Source organism: Mugil cephalus, chromosome 17 (genome assembly GCF_022458985.1).
Source record: "Mugil cephalus isolate CIBA_MC_2020 chromosome 17, CIBA_Mcephalus_1.1, whole genome shotgun sequence".
Lineage (NCBI taxonomy): Eukaryota > Metazoa > Chordata > Actinopteri > Mugiliformes > Mugilidae > Mugil > Mugil cephalus.
Window position 1 is genome coordinate 21,457,417 of NC_061786.1, and position 20,788 is coordinate 21,478,204.

The window sequence follows — 20,788 nt, forward strand, 5'->3', positions numbered from 1 at the left end:
ATTTCAAATGAACCGTTTTGCTGGAGCTTTCTGTCCCTCTTTGTGCTCGGAATGATTTATCACAGCCAGAGAGAAACCACCAGATAACATGTTTATGTTGTTACTGGGAGCTAATAGTTTATCATTATATTATATTATCAATCTGGTTCAACAATTCCTTCCGCTCTGTTCTGATTTAGGTTGGTCCAACAGCCTGCGTGCAACAGACTTGTCTTTTACACAAGCGAGCAAGACTTACACCGATCTGGCATAACATTATGACCACCTTCCTAATATTGTGTAGGCCTCCAACACAGTTGTGTCTCATCAGAGGATGGACATGGTTCTCCTGAGGGTGTCCTGTGTGTGTGTCTGGTTAACAGGATGTTGTTAGTGGGGGTCGTTCAGGGGACGGAGCAGATTTGGGTGCCACTGAATTTTTAATTAGCGCCCCCACTTCACGTCAGTTTTTCACCTGCACGAATGGACGTAAAACCTTTAAAACGCCTGAGCCAAAATGAACAAAGGATGCAGACTGGGCAACCTGCACCGAGGGAGGCAACACCTGGAATCAGGTTAAACATCTGACCATGCATAGCATCTGTTAAAAAGATTAATGTTCTGATCAACTTGCACGTCACAGAATGCCTTAAAAACTAAAAGACACTTCTTTTTGGACAGAGCGTCCAGGTTTTCCACTCTTTAGGCATCAGGTTTGGGCATCTTTTAAGAACTGGCACCGTTTCAAAAGAACTCATCCCCCATCCCTCCCCACAGATACGTGGAGCCAGGTCAACACCTTGTGCTCTTCTTTATGTTTTTGTGCCTTGTTCTTAAACCAGGCCTGGTGCATTATATCAATCTACCAACCAACCGATCAAAATAATAAAACAGTCAAACAGTAAATCCTGGCAGAGGTGTTGGTTTCATGTCCCATCACTTCTTACCTGCTGCTGTTAGCGAGGCTAGTTAGCTGGTGTCTTCTTGTTGACCTGCTGGTCGGTTTCTCAGTTGGTCTAGGTTTGTAAACGAGTTTTGCCTCAGATCATGGCACAAGGGATTGCAACATCTTTTCCTGTGTATTAATGAATGTCAAACTGAGTTAAAAACCAGTCTTAAGAGAGGATTTAAAAAGCCTGATATGCAAAGGCAGCAGATCTTCCCAAAGTTTGCACTAGTGTAACGGCTTGACCTTCAAATGCACAACTGTTTCAGACTCAAATGTGAATAGAATAAAAAAAATTTAATTGTTTGTGTCGTCTTTGCAGCGGTCTGATTGTTCCTGAGCGATACGGGAATGAGACGGTCCCTGAGGTGGTGTCTCAGTCCGGCTTCGCCCTGTTGCACTTCTTCAGTGATGCCGCCTACAACCTGACAGGCTTCAACATCTCCTACAGGTGAGACGTACGAGCTATGCATTTATTTTTCTTAGCAAATCAATTACACATGAGATGTAGCTGTAGGTTCATAATCCTCTGAGCTGAGCGCTGAATCCAGACCCGTCCCAGAGTGTCAGCATCTCTCAGGTCCTGCACAGCCTCTCGTAGTGTCAGTCGCTGGATCCGTAAAACCTCGATACTGAGCCCCGACTTGAGAACCGTAAGCGTACAAATCATTTCAGTTTCACCGGCTGAGATTTATTTAGGTGAAGGGCCCACTTCACACCCGTCCTCGGGACACGGTGACGCATAAGAACCTATCGCTTTCTGCATGATTCAGCCTGAGAGCCGGCGTGGCTGGTTGACAGCGTTTTGAGCGGGGCATCGTGTCGGATTGCTGTTGTCCACTCGCAGCAGTGTGCCGTTGCATCATGCAACTATTTTTATATATTTTTGTCCCTGCATCAATTTGAGTGACATGGTTTGGAAGCAAAGGCCTGTCGCATCAATTTCAACGTTGGAGAAACTAAGATTAAAGTAAAAACTTAACGGTGAGAGAGAAAAACTGAATAAAATGAAAAGTCGTGTGCTGCTTCTCCTCAAATAATGACTCAGGCCTTTGTGCACCACAGCCGGTGAAGCCAGGAGGCATTTAATTTAAAGCAGAGTAGTATTAGTGACAGGAATCGTACAAGAACCTGACAAAGTTTAGTCTGTTTGAGGGGATCGAAGCTCTTCTTTTATCGTGAAGCCTCTGCAGAAACGCTGGATGCAATAACAGGACATGAAGAGGAGGACAAAGCAAAGTGCATCAGAATGAACAAATCAAACCTCTGAAGTCTATAAAACGTACAGGGCACAGTTATCTCAATCAACACAATAGATTATAGTCCTTTACTAAACATATTACAGTGTTGTGTCCCCTGTCCTGTCCTCATTCGTATCGATCACAGAGGCCATTATTGGGGGCTCCTTCGACTGACTCCCAGTTTTTTATTTGGAAAAATAATTATTAGAGCAGTTTATTTACTTCCATGCAATCACCGGATGATACTAACGGCTTTAAAACTCATAAATTGTGAGTAACTATCACCTGGACTGACGCGTAACCTTCAGCCGTGTGACGTGTTATTTAAAACAGAGGCCGAGGATTTAATGCAAACTCACGTTTTAAAAGTAAAAAATTAGAGCAACGCCACGGTTCATTGATCTGCTGAATACATCAGCACATAGCGGTTTGTAGCAGGAAGATACAAAGTGACAGAACTGGAGAACTGATGGATTTTGTGGGTCACGTTTCGCGGCCGGTTTGACCCCTTTTCACACAGCGGTCGTTAGGGATGCGCTGTTTTTTTCTCCGGGTTCGTTTCAGGTGACGCTTCACTTTCTGTTTTGTTTTCTCCGTCGTTCGTCTGGAAATCCGTTCGTCACGAATCATCTGGGACTTTTAATAATCTGCACACACGGAAAAATGTCTCAATCCCTGTGAGTGAAGAATAAATCATCCACTCAGACTTATTTTAAAAATAAAAAGCCTCATTCTTCTGAGCAGTGATTCATCATTAGCAGCGATTAAACTAAACTTTACAAGCATCAAAAAGACAAAAAAACGACTTTGCTTCCCTCAGGCTTGTTTCTATTTTACTGGCAAAACAAGGGCAATTATTAGAAAAAACTCAAAGCATCATGGGGTCCTCCCGTGTTGCTGGTGGAAACATCTGCAAAAAAGGGTGCAGTGGACCCCCCGCCTGCATCGCTTTCGCTGTCTCCCGTCACCATAGCGATGGGTTTGAAGCCGGGGCTGAGAAAGAAACACTGAGAGTCGGGATGAAAGCGAAGTGCCCCCGGGCCCCCCAGGCTTTGGTGTCTGGTAGAGGTGGAGGAGGAAAAAAAAAAAACATCAAAACCATCGAGCGCCGACGGAGCTTGAAAGAATGACGAGGGTCCTTTTGTGTTGTCTGCTTCAGCTCCCCGCGTGTTTGTCTTCTGGAGGAAAAGAGTCCAACGTCTCACTTCGCTGTCTCCCTTTGATGGATGTCGGCGTTTTCTCCGAGTTCACAGCAGAACTTTTGACTTGTTTACACTCAGAAGACGCCGGCTTCGTTTTTTTTTTTTTTCTAGAGCTGCGTTTCTCATATTTGGTGTAAAGATATAATTGGACTTTCACTTCCTTTATTTAACCACCAGTGCATCGTCGTTTTCATGTGACCGCAGCCACACAGGACTGCGGTTTAATGTAGACTGGGACTCTAGGGGGTTTTGTGCACATTTAAAAACAGCCTTTTGAGCTTTTAGCCATGAGCATCGTGTGTCTTATAGTCAAAAACAACCTTGAATTAATTGTGCAGAGAAGTAACTTCAAAATATGTATTAATTTGTTTTGCTCAGGTCAAAATTCCTACATGCAGAAAACAGTATTTTCACAGAAACTGAAGCGATTTATCTTGTTTTGTGTACTTGAAACTGTTTCTTTTTTTTTCATTCATCGACAAAATAAAACAAAAATAATTCAATTTATACAAAAAACGTTCCCAAATCTGAATGAAAGGGAGCAGAAAGAATAATAGAAAGCAGAATAATCTGATATAATCTGCCCCTTTATACAAGGAATCAATTTACAAAGAACATAAATTTAAAAACAACAACAAAATAATGATAAAATAAAATTAAAATAAAATAGGTATCGGCCAATGCTGACTGTCCTGTTTCCATTTTAGTTCCTAAGACACAATCCATCATACAAACAAAACAAAGAAAAAATTAAATATTTGTTGACCTTTCATGACGACACAACAAGAAAAACAATCAAACTGGCTTTAAATTGTTCTTTTAAATGTAAATTTTGATTTGGATTCTTTGTTTTTTTTTTGCTCAGATTGTTCCATAAACCGATTCCTTTCACAGAAACACAACGTCCCATAAGTTTGTTACAGCTACAGTGAGACGCCCTGTTCAGAAAGAGTTTTCATCATGTGCAGGTGATGCAAACAGACACTAGAGACCTTTTACGCTCTCGTGCACATCGACAAAACTTTGATGTGCACTCGTCGCTCTCAGTTCCCCCGATAGCTCGTGTTTTTGAGTGTGTGCAGCAAACAGTCTGTCAGCGCAGTGGCACAGGTTCGACTTGAGTTCAATTAAAAAAAAAATTAAAAATAAAATCCAGGTCGGCCTGGAATCAGTTGCAACGCGCCCTGTATTGAAGTCGCAAGTGTTTGCTGCTAAACTCATATTCTGATAAGGAGGTGATCTGGCCACGCCGAGCTGTAAACGTCCGGTTTTTAGATTTACAGATTTACTGCACCCTGAGTGTATTTACCGTCTTTCTAATAATGCCCCAGTTACCACCGCCTCCACCCTATGAGCTCATGAACGAGGGCAATATCGACATGATTTGTGGAGCCTGCATTTCCTTCTAAAGAAGAGCATGTCGGGTTAATTAGTGGTAAGCACTTGGCGTAGGTGTGCATGTGTGTGTGTGAATGAACTCTCCTTTTACAAAACATTTTATGAACCACCTGAAATTTCTCTTGCAACATAAGGGCAATTTCCAGAGTCGTATATTAGAGAATCATGGGCGCCATGTTTGCTACCTCAGAGGTTAGATTCTACAGTGTAACCCTATGTTGAAATAAATGTCTTTTTTTTTACCATTAATGGGACTATAAATGTTATTTATAGGCGTCTGTCGATATGTAAAAGGTCCTCATTTAAATATTCCAACGTCTACTTCCTTTAAATATCTAAAATGAGGCTGTAAAATGCTTTGTAGCCCAATCACCTCATCAGTCATGGAGCTGTGTTTACCTTCTCCTCAGTCTCCGTGTTCATCCATGAAATTATAAATACTCATAAACAGTGAAAATTAAACTAGTCTCATTGTTATTTAGTATTAGCATTATAGCATTAGCATTCTAGCCGTAGTAACTGAGTTAAAGTTGCGTGTCAGATAAATGTGTCTATCTACATGGACATAAACTACATGAACACATGGGTTTCACAGTATATATGACGCTAGCTGCTATTTTTCTAAGCCTTTAGTCTAGATAGCTAGCTAGCATAAGGCTAGCATAAGGCTAGCATAAGGCTAGGCTAACTTCAAACTTTGGAGCCGTAGGCTGAGCACTGTGGCATATTTTAACTTTATTCTCTGTTATTGCCACTTCTCTATGGGTGAATATTGGTTAGATGTGTCTAACATGGCGCCCACGAATCACATGACCAGCTCAGAACCAATCAGCACAGAGGAGATAGCTCAGACGCTCCATTCTCTCTAAAATAGTGCAACGTCTAGTGGACAACTTGAGCATCATGTGTCTTAAAGTCAAGAACAACCTTGAATTAATTGCCACTATATAAATTGTGCAGAGAAATAACTTCAAAATATGTATTAATTTGTTTTGCTCAGGTCAAAATTGCTACATTCAGAAAACAGTAGCTTCACAGAAACTGGTTAGATGTATCTAACATGGCGCCAATGAATCACATGACCAGCTCAGAACCAATCAGCATAGAGGGACAGATCAGATGCTCCATTCTCTCTAAAATAGTGCAACCTCTAGTGGGCAACTTGTGAACAGCAGTTACTTTTTTTTCGCAGTAGTTTCTGCAGATTTATCCCATGGGCCAGTTTGGACGATGTGGCGAGCTGTCTTTGGCCCACAGACCGTATGTTTGACCCCCTCCCTGCTCAACAGATGCATGGATGTCTGAAGGAGCCGCGGCTCTGATGCAGACGTAACTCACTGATGTTCTTAAGATTTTAATCCCTTCTTCCTCTCGACTGTTTGTCTTCCTTTTCTTAGGGTGAACACATGTCCCAACAACTGCTCCGGCCGCGGCGAGTGCCGCGTGGGGAATTCCACCTCCTCCGTGTACTGCGAGTGCGACGCCAACTGGAAGGGCGAAGCGTGCGACGTCCCCTACTGCCTGGCCGACTGCGGCTCCCCGGAGAGGGGCGACTGCGAGGGCAAGAGCTGCGTCTGCAAGCCCGGATGGCAAGGTGGGTCTGGAACCACGGCTGCTTCTCCGTGTTCCCCTCTGCACTGGCTTGAACAACCACAATATAGTCATCACGCTGGCCTCGGCAGGCCCACACAAGCCCAACCCTCCCGGGTGGATAGAATGAGCCTCATATATTTAGCTGCCAGAATTATTAATATGGGGATTTTCACTGAAATGCATCATGTCCCGTTTCTATTTTCAGTTTTATGGAGCGGCTGTGGAGCTTTTTTTTTTTTTTTTTTTTATGCAAAAAACTCTCTCGCTGAAGTCTTTGGATAACGTTCAGAATGTGATTCAATCTGAGGGCTGTTGATTTAGACTGGGAGGTAATTCAGAGAAGGAAAGAGAGAGAAGTCCCAGAGATGCACAGCTGAATCACAGCTCATATAATTAGGTAAAAAAACTTTGAATGAAGTTACAGTGGGATTAATTTGCTTAACTTCCTGCTCACCCAACCGCACAATTCGTCAGTTTCTCCATTTTATTTCAAAGTTTTTATTTCTGCTTTTGCATTAATGGGTGGTTTAGACTTCAGACCCTAACGTCTTAGGAATGGAAATGTTCCGCTTGGTTGTAGCGTGTTTCCGCTGTAATATTTCTGGATGTTTCTCCATCTGCGCAATTTTCCAATCGATTGTTTCGTGTCGATAAAGATGCACAACATCGAGGAAATCTTAACGCAGGAGGTTCAGCAAAAGTTTCGGGCGCCATTGTTGAAAGTGAAGCAGGAAGTGGAACCAAAAAGTGATCAGACTGACACTGTTTCATTCTTATTCATGTCTTAGTTTTTGAGAGTCTCGAACAGAGACGGGCATTGATGAGGTTTTATTGATTCTTTATCAACTCCTCCTCTGAATTTTTGGTTTAGAAAAAGGTTAAGAATTTTTTATTGCATTTCTAAACAAGATGTAAGAGCTTGAGCAAGTAAATCAATTATAAACTGGTCACTGGATCCTCAGAAGCTCTGCTCTGTTGAGACTTGTTGACCAGTGAGTGTCGAACACTCTGGGTATTTAATGCCGTGCGTCATCGACAAATGCTTCATCATGTTGGAGGTGTTGCTGCCCTTACTTGAAATTGCGTTACTGCATAAGTTGCTCATTGCGCTGTTACAGTCCCTTCTGGTGAAGTGAAGCCACACTTTTGGACCGTTTCAGTCTAGTGCTGGTCTAAAGCAAGCAGAACAAGCGTCCGATGTATTGTCTTCATGCAAATAGCTCCAGCCCTTTGACATTAAACCACTAAATACGGTTTCAACACAGTTTATGTGAAGCAACAGGAAGAGAACAAAGAGAACAAAAATGAGTTTGCTTTAAAGTGGCGGGTAGAAAGTTCCAGACCTTTAATTTGAAAAAAGTGCAAAAGGATGTGACTCCTTGTCCTCTGGAGGGTCAGTGCAGGGGACTGGAACCTATCCCACCCTGGACAGGTCTCCATGTCTCACACCTACAGCTAATTTAGAATGAATGAACCTAAGAAGCTTGTGTTTGGACGGTGGGAAGAAGCCAGAGTACGTGAAGAGAACCCGCGCAGACACGTTCCCTCTGATGCATTTTGGGTGTTAACAGCAATATGTTTTTATACAATGCTCTGATGATTAACTCCGTACACCAGGAAGTTATTCAGCATCAGAGATGAGAAATGAGCCATATCAAAGGTTGGGACTGTATGAAATGTAAAGCAGCGACTGACCTGCCTAAAGGTTTGAACCAGGTCTTCCTGGTGGACGGCTCTGGGCCGACATGTTGATTTTACAGTACATTAAGTTAATATGGGTCTATATGACATGCACATGCAAAATAAACACAAAATAATACCAGGTTTGTTCTGCAAATCAGGCAGCAAACATGAACCCTAACTTGTTTATGTGTTTGTCAAACCGTCTGGAACAGGAATAAAATATATTTTTTTTTTTTGGCATTTCTTTTAAAACTCACCCAGATAAAAATCAGAAGAAACCCAGTGCAGCAGTTGGAGGTTTAGAGAAGAGATCTTTTATTCCAGATTTTCAGCTTGAAGCTGTTATTATTGAGGCCTTTTCTGCCTCCACAACCTCCATCTGCTGTCGCCCGACGGGCCTCAAATGAACATTCTTGTTTTTTTTGTCACTTTTTCCTGCAGGGTCGCTTGAGTCACGACCGTTATGACTCTCTCTGTATTTGCCGGCGTCCCGACTCCCCTCCATCCTCTCTGATTCAGACCGTACGGACGCTCTGGCCGCTCCGTTAGCTCTTAACCGCTGCACCGCTCCGCACGAGCAGGAGGCGACAACGAAGGCGGCGGCGACGGCTTCGTTTAACTGCGGTTAAATCTGCAGCTCGATCTAATTACCGAAGCTCAGGGAGCTGAGGACCAGACTGGCGTTTTCTTTAGCCTTTATTACGCTGTCATGGTGTTTTAGCAGAAGAATGGCTCCCCGGCTGTACGCCGCGCTGCCAGCTCCAGGATGAACTCATTTTCTACACCAGCCAGTGTGAAAAGCAGAGACAGATGCCTGTTTAGTCAAGCCACCCTTCCATTTAATCTCTCTTTCACAGATGAATATCTTTTTAAAGCCAGTGTTTGTTTCATTTAGCGTTAGTGGAAGCAGACTGGGAGAATACGAGCCGCATGAGGTTTAACAAAACAAGAATGGGCGAAGTGACCTTGATTGTCGGAGTGAATCACAGCACTTCCTCCTCCGGCACACGGCCGCTTGTGCGTCGTTGATAAGGACGGGTCGATCAATCCGGGCGGTAAACACCTTGTTTCTGCTCCGCACTGGAGTGATGGCACTAATTGGTGTTTAAATCTAATCGTGTAGAAGAACAGAGGTAGCGACGAGCTGCACCACGACCGGTGCAGGTTCAGAAGGTTGACAGGAAGAGCTCAATCTTTTTTCTATTCCTGACTTAGGAGGTGTTTGCCAAAAAAACAAGTCGCTGAATGTCTTCCCTTCATTCAGGAGTGGTTCCGGTTTATGCTACAGTTATTGTTCTCGTCTATAAACAGGGGAACGCGGCTCTGGTCCAAGCCGTCCGTCTCTTTACAGAGAGGGTCCGAGGAAAACTGTGTCCGTGTCAGTGTTTCAGTGTTTGTCTGTGAGATATAGCAAAAACATATGTACTTACAATATATAGCTAGTTGTGTGTCATCAGAGAATGGACAGGGGCTTTGGGTCCTCTATGGATCATCTCACAGATACCTGATCAGTTTGGGATCTAGTGAATTTGGAGGCCAACATTTTTATGTTTTTGTGGCTGCATCCTGCTGTGGACGGCTGCTTCCATCAAAGAGTGTCATTGCTATTGGGTGGGAGGGCCTGGTTTGGTCTAGGTGGGTGCTACATGTCTAAAGCCATGTGCACACGAAGACGGTGCCTTTTGAAACCAGACATTTTCTGAACTAACCTCAAAAATGTCGCTTCTAGACGGAACCACTAAACACGACTGCTGCAGTACTTATGCCAGGCCTTAGGCGGCGCTGCGAGGTTACTCCCTGAAACCGGAGAAGAAGACCAGGAGCATGCACATAAGCTCGTGCTGCATCATTGTCTGCAATAAAACAAAACAAAAACAAAAACCTAGTGATCCGCGTTTAGACAAAACTGCACGTTTTCAAACCTTCCCACTCTGAAAGCTGGTTTCAGGAATGTGCAGTACGCCGGCTCCGTTAAGACGGAAAGACTGATAAAATATTTACAGCAAAACCCAGCTTCATGTAAACGACCTAAGTAACATGCACATGAATGAATGTCAGGTCCAAAAGTTTCCCAGCAGAACAATGAATTGTCTGAATATGGTTTTAACATTATTCACTTCTCTTGTCGGTTGTCATAATGTTGTGGCAGATCGGTGTATATATATGTGTGTGTGTGTTTATATGCATGATTGAAAGTATATTGTATTAACAAGAATAAGAGTCCTTTTAAAGCTAATTTACAGGCATTTCTTGAACAGTCCCAGTTTTTGTTAACTCGCTGTAGCTGCAGGACGTTAAAGTCAAGTTTTATCCTTTGGTAATTGAGCATTTTTAACAAGCCGATTCATTTTTGTATTCGCCTGTGGAGCCTTGACTCTGTGTGTGTGTGTGTGTGATTTCTCCCCCCTCCTCCTCCTCCTCCTCAGGTCCAGACTGCTCCGTTTCGGTCCCCGCCAACTCCTCCTTCTGGACGAGGGAGGAGTACGCCGAGGCCGGTCTGGCCAGGGCGTCCCACAAGGCCGTGGTGGATCAGGGCGTCATGTGGGTCATCGGAGGCTACGTCTTCAACGCCTCCGACTATCACATGGTCAAAGCGTAAGTTCTCCGACCACCAAAGCAGCAGCAGCAGCAGCAGCAGCAGAAGAAGAAACATCCGTGCTCCTCCTGTTGCTATGCAACCACATTTCTTTTTTTATTTATTTTTTATTTTTTTTTAAACACAGTGTCCCCGCTGGAGAAATTAAAATATTTTTAACTCGCCTGCATGTCTCTTGTAAAGAGACGCTCTCAGGAAGTAGCCCCAGGACTTCCTGTCTGTTGTAAAAAAAAAACAACCAACGAGAGCTCGGCGCAGACGGATTTCTGTCGCAGGGCACGGAACGAGCCGTGTAATTAAACCCATAAAATTACAGGACAGGGCGACGCTCCTCGCCCCTGAACTCCACCCAGAGAGATCACGCTCACGCCCTCGGCTCATGTTGGGTTTTTTTTTTTACGGGGGGTTACCAGCCGGCCAAAGGTCATTTTTAATCCCTGCTTGACGATAAAGTCAAATTTGCACAAAATGTCGGACCTGTTCATGGGTTGTCGGTGGGCAGGTTAATCTGCATTCAGTTACCTGCTGCTGGCTTTTTAAAAACGGGGACATTAAACGCCTCCCAGGCCCGAGGTCATTTATACTCATTTAGCAACGCAGGAGAAAACAAGCAGAGCAGAATGAGTAAATTGAGTGAAGGTATTTTAAACAAAGTGTTTTTCTACAGACTTGAATGATGCTCATTAGACTTTGGAGTCTTGATCGAGGCGTTACGCAAGTTTTTTTTATTTATTTATTTATTGTTTTATCACCACATTCTTTTGTGTTATAGCTCTTGGGTGTGTGGAGAGAGTTTGGAAACAGGGAAACACTGTGAGATACAGAGCCACAGGTTAAAAGGTACAGGAAAGAAGAGAATAGCGTGGGTTTTTTTATTTTATTATTATTATTAATTTGCATGATGGGAGAACTAACAAAGAAATATCTGAGCTCAAGTTTAAAGTGAGCTTAGAAATTAGTGTGGTGGGGGGATTCCAGATGACATGACGTTATTAGATGAAGCTCAGGACACGGAGGTGACAAGAAAGTCCCTAAAAATTCAACTTATTCCGCTTCTTCTTCACCTGCTTCTTGTTCTTTATTTTATTTTTATCTATTTATTTTTTATAGCAGCTGTAGATTAAGAGTGAACGACTAAACAGTAATTTTTTTTTTGGAGAAGGTCAGAAAATGCCTCTGTTTGCAAAATAAAACCGTTCATATGGAATATTTTTTTGAAGACTTTGTGAATTAACATGAAAAACTGTACTTTGACCAGACTCATTATAGAGTAGTGGTGGGATTCATGCTCTCTACTGCCCCCTATCTGTGCAGATTCAGACTCAAACCTCCTCTTAGAGAAGACCTTGTGTCACGTTGACCTTTTTTTTTTTGTTGTTTCTTCAGGTATAACCTCAGCAACAAGACCTGGCTGAACCTGGACCCGTCCGTCAACACGGTCACGCCTCGATACGGCCACTCGCTCGCTCTGCACGAGGTACGAAAACCGTCTCGGTCGACACAGATCGAGCCCAGATCTCACAGACGTCTGCTGTCTCTGCCAGCTCAGCCTCTTCTTCGCGACGGCGCAACAGATTAAACCGAGGCTCTGTAGCGGAAACGTTCTGAACTCCCTGATCTTTTTATTTATGCTTTCTGTTGTCTGGGACTAATGTATAAATCTGTGGGGGTTTTTTTTTGACGCGCTGCAGTGAAGTGGTGGAGTAGTTTCCTCTGTTTGGAGCCGCTGATGGAATAATAAATCAGGAGAGAAGGGGGAGATTTTTTTTTTAGGAGGAGGACGCGTTCTGTCTGCGCTGGAGCTGCTGAGAGTTTAGTTTTGAACACGTCCCAGAGTGTGAACGTGTCTCATAAGTCAGCGTGTTCTCTGCAGCCGAGTCATGGATGAGACATAACGGATGATGTACAAGTTCACGCTTTTCCACGAGCTCTCGTCCGTGTCCCGGCTGGTTTATAAAAATCTGAGGATAATTCTGCATCAGAGACACTTTATGTGGACACTAGTGTCCCACTATTAATCAGAGTAATAGTCCAACCACAACATAATTACTCCATCTAGCCACTTAATCAAATACTAGCACCTAACAACCCGGTAAACCCTCCTCTTTCTAATTATCACCCTCCTCCTCCTTCTTCTTCTGCATCTTTCCTCCTCCTACTTCTTCTTTCCTTGTCTCCTCCTTCCTCTTCTCTTGTCCTTCTTCCTATACTTCTTCTTCCTCCTCTTCTTCACGCCTTGTCCTCCTTCTTTTCTTCTCCTTCTTCTTCTGCTGCTGCTTTCCTCCGCCTTCTTCGTCTTCTTCCCTTGTCCTTCATCTGTCCTCCTCCTCCTCATTCTTCTTTCCTTGTCTCCTCCTTCGTCCCTTGTCCTTCTCCTTCTTTCCTCCTTATTGTTTCCTCCTGCTGCTCTCCTCCACTGTCTTCGTCTTTCCTCCTCCTTCTTTGTCCTTCTTCTGTGTCTACTTGTGTCCTCCTTCTTCTTCTTCTTCTTCTTCTTCTCCTCCTTCTTCTCCTTCTTCTTATTCTTCTTCCTCCCTTGTCCTCCTCCTCCTCCTTACACCTTTTTCCATTGTCCTCCATCTTTCCTCCTCCTCCTTCTTCTTTGTCCTCCTTCTTCTGTGTCTATTCGTATCCTTCTTCTTCTTACATCTTCTTCTTCTTCTTCTTCCCTTGTCCTCCTTCTTTGCTTCTTTCCTCCTCTACCTTTTTCATCTTCTTCCATTGTCCTTAATCTTTCCTCCTCCTTCTTCTTTGTCCTTCTTCCGTGTCTACTCATGTCCTTCTTCTTCTTCCGTGTCTACTCGTGTCCTTCTTCTTCTTCCTCCCTTGTCCTCCTCCTCTTTCTTACACCTTCTTCCATCGTCCTCCATCTTTCCTCCTCCTCCTTCTTTATCCTCCTTCTTCTGTGTCTATTCGTGTCCTTCTTCTTACTTCTTCTTCTTCTTACATCTTCTTCTTCTTTCCTTGTCCTCCTCCTTTGCTTCTTTCCTCTTCCTCCTCGTCCAGCTCTTATATTTTCGTCAGGTTCAGCGTTCCACACCAAGCAGTTCTTCTTCTTCTCCGTCCTGACTTATTTAAACACACGTGCAGTATTTTATCACAACGTTTAGTCTTTTCTTTGTCCCGTGTCTTTTGGGAAAGTGGTGTTTCTGTCCTTTATCTGACTTCAAGGACTTAAATGTGAACTGAAAACAACCTTCAGTTTAAACCTGTGTCGCCCGCATTATAATTCATTCAAAAAAGCGATTCTGAAATTTAAAAACAAACAAACCCTGTGAAGTTTCCTAGAGTACTCGGTTTCTTTCCTGTCTGCCTGTAAATTCAAGTGCTTTAATAAATAGTCCCCTTCTTTGCTTTTGGTGTCTAATCAAAATGACCAGGCTTTTATCATGAGACGTTTCTCTGTCTGACCTTCAGACTCTAGTTCTGTTTCGTGGAAAATAATAATAATCAGCCTGTGTTGTGTTTTTTTTTTTAACAACTCAAGGATAGAGTGAAGGTTATTAGTTTTAGTTTTATTTCTTTGTAGAGTTCCTTTGGGGTTTTGGTGATAAGGTTTCATTGGAGTGATGGTTCTTCAAGACTTTAGCTTTAGCTCCAACACACTAGTAGCTTATGCATGTGTTTGAGCAGCTATAACTTAAGCTAGTTTGTTAAATTTAATAAAGCATCAGCTTAATGATATGAATAAGTATCATGTAGTGTAGATTTTATCAAGGCAGACAAAGTAAATGATATTTCTAACCTGTCATTTTAAGATAATAATTAGTAAAGTTAGCCTAGTTAGCTCAGTGTCTGCGCTACAAAACAAGTTCAGATGTGTTTAGACCACATTATCATCAGCATACATACAGATTCAAATAATATGTTATTGGTATTGGATCCAAACATAAAAAAATAAAAACAAATTGTCAAACTTTAACTTTAAAAACTTTAAAAAGAATTTTCCTTTTCCATTGAGGCAGTTCAGTTCAGTTTCAAAAGAAGAATTTAGTGGTTAAATATTACCTCAAAACCTCACTGGAAATATTTAATTGTTATAATTTTATACCTCCTCCTCCTCATCCTCTGTTTGTCTGCGTTTCTTCCAGGGAAAGATCTACATGTACGGAGGAAAGATTGACTCCACGGGGAACGTCTCCAGCCAGCTGTGGGTGTTCCACATCCAGAACCAAACCTGGGTCCTCCTGAACCCCCGAGCCAAGGAGCAGTACGCCGTGGTGGGGCACTCGGCCCACATCGTGCCTCCCTATCTGGAGGGGGACAGTCCGGTCATGCTGGTTCTGTTCGGACACTGTCCCCTGTACGGCTACATCAGCCAGGTGCAGGAGTACAACATCGGTAAGCCTTTTGTGTTGGGATCTATAAATATAATAACAGGAAATAAACAACAAGTGGGCGCTAACGAGTTCTGGACGCGTTCGTCTAATTCTCGGAATCTGCTGGCAGGACACCAGACTTCATTAAGAGGCCTCATTGTCTTCTAAAAGACTGTCTGGCTGAGAAAATGGACAGGAGTGCTGCACCCTGGTCGGTTCACAAATGAAAGTGATCAGGGTGCAGTCATTACCTAAACAATCTCTAATATATAATGGAGTCTGGTGCTACTTATATACTTGTAATGCATCATAATTAGAAGTCTTACTTACTAATAAACTCCATTACCCTCCTCTTACTACACCAGACTTACATTTTTTAGGATCTCATTTCATTATTAGAACTTTAATTGACATTTTGTGAAAGCTCCACCCCTTCCTTGATTACCGTTGCTACCCCCGCCCCTCTTAATTACTGTTGCTAGCCCGTCAAGCTTCTTGACGACAACGGTCTCAACACAGTTTCAATATCTGCGCGATATCCTCCCGATTGAGGCAAAAGGGGGTTACAGTATATAGTGGGGGGATATATCCGATTATCAAGGCAAAATCATGCGGGTCAATGGCAAAAATCTGAGAAACCCCACGACCTCTACCTCAAATACAACGAGCAGATTCAGGAGTAGACTGTTCACTCACAAAAAGCTACAAGAAAGATGAAAACTGAAGAAGTTTAAACTGATGAAACATAACATTAGAGAAAGTTCCCAGCAACGCAACTGCTAAAGTTAGCTAGCTAACGTAAACTCGCTAGCTAGCTCGCTTACTAACATTAAGTTAGTTAACTAATGTTAGTTAGGCACTGATATTACTAATACTCACCAATAATAACCATAACTTTGATAGACAGCTTTGTATATATGAGGATCTTGCTAACGTTAACTAGCTAGCTACCACTAAATCTTTAGCCTGTTCTAGTCTTACTTTGGTGAATTCGTACGTATGCTTGTTTATTTTCTTGACTTTCTTTACTTTTGGGGTACCTAGTGTCCAACCTGGATATGCCGTCGTAGATCGGCAGCTTGACGGACCTTGTTTACATAGTAACGGTTGCTAGGATGTATGATTGGACAATGGCTGTTTGGGGGCGGGGTTTTGCGAAAGGTTGATTTGTTTTCTCTAAAATCCTCTCCCATGTGACCCTCCAGCGAAGAACACGTGGAGCGTCGTGAATACGGACGGCGCGCTGGTCCAAGGCGGCTACGGCCACAGCAGCGTCTTCGACCCCGGCACCAGAGCCATCTACATCCACGGAGGCTACAAGGCCTTCAGTGCCAACAAGTACGGACTGGCCGGGGACCTCTACAAGTTGGACGTGGACAAGAGGAAATGGTGAGATCTTCTTTTCTAGCTTTCTAGTGTTTTGTAGAGAGACACGTGCTACAGTACTGGGGTAGAGGATGAACACAGGGAACTGGTCAGCTCAGTCATAAATAAGAACAAAAAATAACTTTAAGAACAGAAATGACTGAATTTACAGCATAAATTTTAAATTTGCAAAGTGGTATTTGATAGTATAGCTGCTCTGCTTTCTAAGGAGCAAACAGGGTATGGACAGGACCCATATGCACCTGGATCCGCAATCAAAAGCTTTGATTTAAAACCTGACGGAGCGTTTTCCGTAGTGGATGAGGAAATGCACGATAAAAAGTTGTCTGAGAGTTGAGCCATCCCAGGTAATCCACTCAATCAATAAATCAAGTCTGTGACTCCACAGACAGATAAGAGAGTTGGAGGAAAAGACGAGAGAAAGATGGCGACACATGTGGAGGAAACAAAGGGAGAAATTCAAGCTTCTCCTCCTTTAATTTTATTTTTCTGAAATTAAGCACTTCGTTTTAACCTCCTGAGACCTGAGCTTTTGTTTTCTATGCATTTTTAATTTCTCCAAGGTATCTGGGATTATTAGGACCTAAAAAGTATAAAAAGTTATCTTTGAACAGGAAGTCGTATTTGGAAAAAACAATGTCCTCGTATGTGGACACAGGGATTTATTCACTGTATGTTATAATAAAGTCACCAGTATGTAACAAAATATGAAACTTAACATGCGCGAGGAGACAGAATTGAAAATAATGAATTCAAAATGTCCTCAAACGAGTATTTGCTAATTAGAGAAGTTATAGCATCATTACTATTGATATAATTTGTTACATTGACACGTTTCTATTAAACTAGAAAAGTTAATACATATTTAAAGACAGGTTAAAACTAGTTTAATTGTGAAATCTGATGAGGTTTTGCACATTTTTGCGCTTTTGCCATGTCATCGGCCGCAGAATGAATCCGTTGAAACGCTCTTTATGGTGTTTTTACACCAACTAGTATCTAGTTACGAGGAAAAAAGTTTAAATGAAGCAGAAGAAGCTGCAACAAAAATAAAACTTAACGTCCCCATAAGAGGACAGAGGGTCTCAGGAGGTTATGGTGCAACAATTTATCAGATTTTATTCATTTTCTCTTATTTTGAAATGCAACTCACTTTTATTTAGTTAAGTTAATATAATTTTTTTGTTCCCCTCTTAATGTTAATTTGATTACAGCTAATAACCCGGGGAGCTCTCCTCAACCTAATTATCAACCTCCTCCTTCTTCTTTTACCTGCTTCTTTCTTCATCTGTTCCTCCGTCATCTTCCCGCTCCTTGTTATTCTTTCTTTATTTCATTTATTTGGTTTGACAGTCAGGTTTTGATTGCAGGCTGATGTTGATACAACCACTAGGCTACTCAAATATTTATCACACTAAGCAGTTAGATATCATGATCTTCTGCCCCTTTTCTTCAAGACTTTCACTCTGACTGGACCTTTTTAAAGTTTAGCTGAATATATATACATATATATATGTATATATATGTATATTTGTGCATTTAAACAACTGTGAGCAGAACAAGGTATCGTATAAGAGCAGATGCATGAAGTCCGTCTGTGTTTCCACCATCAGGACCATTCTGAGAGACAGCGGCTTCTTCCGCTACCTCCACACGGCGGTGATCGTGAGCGGGACGATGCTGGTGTTTGGAGGGAACACGCACAACGACACGTCCATGAGCCACGGCGCCAAGTGCTTCTCCGCCGACTTCCTGGCCTACAACTTGGGTCAGTAGCACACACACACATATGCATACATGCAAAACTGCTCCTCAAAAGTGAAGCCAAAGCAAGTAGAGCGAACCCTGGCTGCAGTGTAAGTCATAAGCTCCGCCTCCTCCACGTTAGTGGGTGGGACTCGGACCAAACAATGTCCTCATTGTTGTCTAGAATAGTGGAAACTCAAACCTTTAGATAGTAAGATAGCAGGGCCACAGTTCAGATTAACCAGATTTAGATCTGATGTAGGGAAATTAATATTTCCATACAAAATATTTGCATCCGTGTAGCCTTGTAGCTCTTTTTCCTGTTTCCTCCATTTTTCACAATGGCCTCCACCTACCCAGATGTCAAACCCACAGTCCTTGGGGACACATTGGAAAGCTGGCAGGAAGCCCGGCCTACTCTCCAGATAGCAGTGATTACATAGACTCTAACACTTCACTAATAATCAGAATTAAAATACTTAAATCGGAGCAGTTTTCAATTTTTAGAGAAGTGGTATAACCCTATAATAATCCATTGAATAGGGAAATTCTAGCTCATAATAACCATGTAAACACAGATTTACTAATGCATGCACTGGTTCAGCACAGTATTAAAATACACAGTGTGTGTGGTGACTGCAAATACAAGCACGTTTTGAAGAACAATAGTAAAAGGAACCTTTAGTGTTGACAGACCTTTGTGCACATGTTTGCTCCACGTGGGGTAAAACATCAGGTGACGAGTTTCCAGGAGGGACAGAAAACATGGAGGTAGAAAAACAACATGTTGTTGGAACAACTGTGGAACACGCTCTCCTCCTTCTGCTGTATTTCTGGCAGATTCAAAGCACCACCAGTTCACAGAACCACTTGGCGAGTTGCCATTTTAGGGAATGTAAACATAAACCAATCAGCCACAACATTATGACCACTGACAGTAAAAATAAACGACGTCAACTACCTTAGAGCAATTCACTGTTCTGCAGGGAAGCTTTCCACTCTCTGATGAGTCACTACTATTTTGGAGACTTACACAATATCAGGAAGGTGGTCATAATGTTATGCCTGATCAGTGTAAGAGAAGCACATGAAGATTTTCCAAAGAGAACAAATGCTGCGTGACTTAAAATGGATTGATTAATTTACTTCCCTCTGCAGCAAACGCACGGGAGCCTGAATATTCACCCGCCTGTTTTCTTATATAATAACCATTATAATGAACCCAAATGGGTTCTTAAAATCTTGCATTTCTTCTTCTTAGAATAAATTCAGATGAGAATAAATTACAGAAATACGTCAGAATCTTTAATTGGCTCGTCTGATGTGTGCATTAGTGGATAAAGGAGGAAACTAGCAGGTCTAACAACATGCCCCTCAACCTGTTGACTCCATCAGGATTCAAGTTTCCCATATTCATCCACGTCCTCATTGTTCCCCCGGCGCCCATCAGTCTCCGTTAGTGAGGAAATATGAGGTTGATTATTGACGATGAAGGCGTACGTTTTTTGCTTTCTGCTCCTGTTTATCCTAATCGGGGCCATCACAACTTTGTCAGAAACCGTCTCAGCTCATCCTCGTTTTTTTGCTCAGCCGCCTGTAAACATTGTTGTAAATTGACTCCTTCCTCTGTGCTGTCTTAAAATCGCCGCTCATTAATCAGAGGCTTCGGGGAGGGAGAATCCCCCGGAGGCTGGGGAGAAACCGGAGGCCCCGGGACGTTCAGTTTTTCTGTGTCATTACCGAGATGATTGGCAGGCTGTGAAATTAGCATCTCTGGGGCAAACATGCACTCACCCTTCCTTCCTCCCCTTCCTCCCGTCTCTCTGCAGCCAACTTTCACCCATTAGACCTACGTACCGGGACTAAAACATCACCATTAAACATCCCTTAGATTAACTCATCTCGGATTGATTTTGTTTTTTATTTCCCCTGAGGGTTTGCATTTGAGTTAAACTCAGAAATCATAAACTAGTTTTTGTTCCCCTATCTCTCAGCTCAATCTTACCCCCCCCCCTTCCCTGCCACTCCTCATCCTCCACATGATTTTGTAATTGGACGGAAAGGACCGTCTGACTACATTACTCACCCCACCCTCAGCCAGCTGCAGGGTCGGTGTCTGCAGCAGCAGCAGCTCTGGTAATTGTCTGGTAATTACGGTCGAGATGGGCCGAGCGTCGAGAACTAATTGCCCCTCCTTAACAAGCTGAACTCAATTAGAGCGTGGAATTTAAGGGCCGTCCGCTGTCATGACATTGGGAGACGACGTTGCAATAAATCCTCACGCTTGAAGGGGGGAGTTTGTGTGCGGCACACGGCCCCCGTAGTACCGCCGTCTGCCACCAGAGGGCAGCGTCTACCCGTGAATGCGGAGCTCCAACAGACGTCATTCACTGTTCTCTAGTAGAACATGAGGACTCGCGCTGCATCGTGCTGAATGTGATGTACTGCAGTTGCTCTGCTGCATTCATCGGGCTTCGACGTTCGTGATCACATGACGTCCTGTCAGGTTTTCGTCGTCAGGTTTTTATTCTAAACGTGCACGAGTTCAGCTCCACACTGAAATACAAGTGTTAGTTGTAATCTAAGTGTCTGCACCAGTGGTTCCCAATCTCCCAATCTAAGTCCCCACGGAGGGTCGGCCATCAATCTACTGCCTACTGCTGCCACACACATGCACTAATACTTATATCTCGGTGAGG

General features: G+C 43.0%; 1 protein-coding gene across 3 annotated transcripts in view; it reads left to right on the top strand.

Annotated features, from left to right (window-relative positions):
• atrn (attractin) overlaps positions 1-20,788 on the top strand; it is a 141,115-nt gene that overhangs the window by 17,854 nt on the left and 102,473 nt on the right. For all 3 annotated transcript variants that reach the window (XM_047611277.1, XM_047611278.1, XM_047611280.1), the window contains exons 4-10: positions 1,248-1,376; positions 6,164-6,360; positions 10,469-10,637; positions 12,025-12,115; positions 14,730-14,979; positions 16,163-16,346; positions 17,957-18,111. In XM_047611277.1, the coding sequence (XP_047467233.1) occupies positions 1,248-1,376; positions 6,164-6,360; positions 10,469-10,637; positions 12,025-12,115; positions 14,730-14,979; positions 16,163-16,346; positions 17,957-18,111 (1,175 nt within the window). The remainder of the gene's footprint in view (positions 1-1,247; positions 1,377-6,163; positions 6,361-10,468; positions 10,638-12,024; positions 12,116-14,729; positions 14,980-16,162; positions 16,347-17,956; positions 18,112-20,788) is intronic.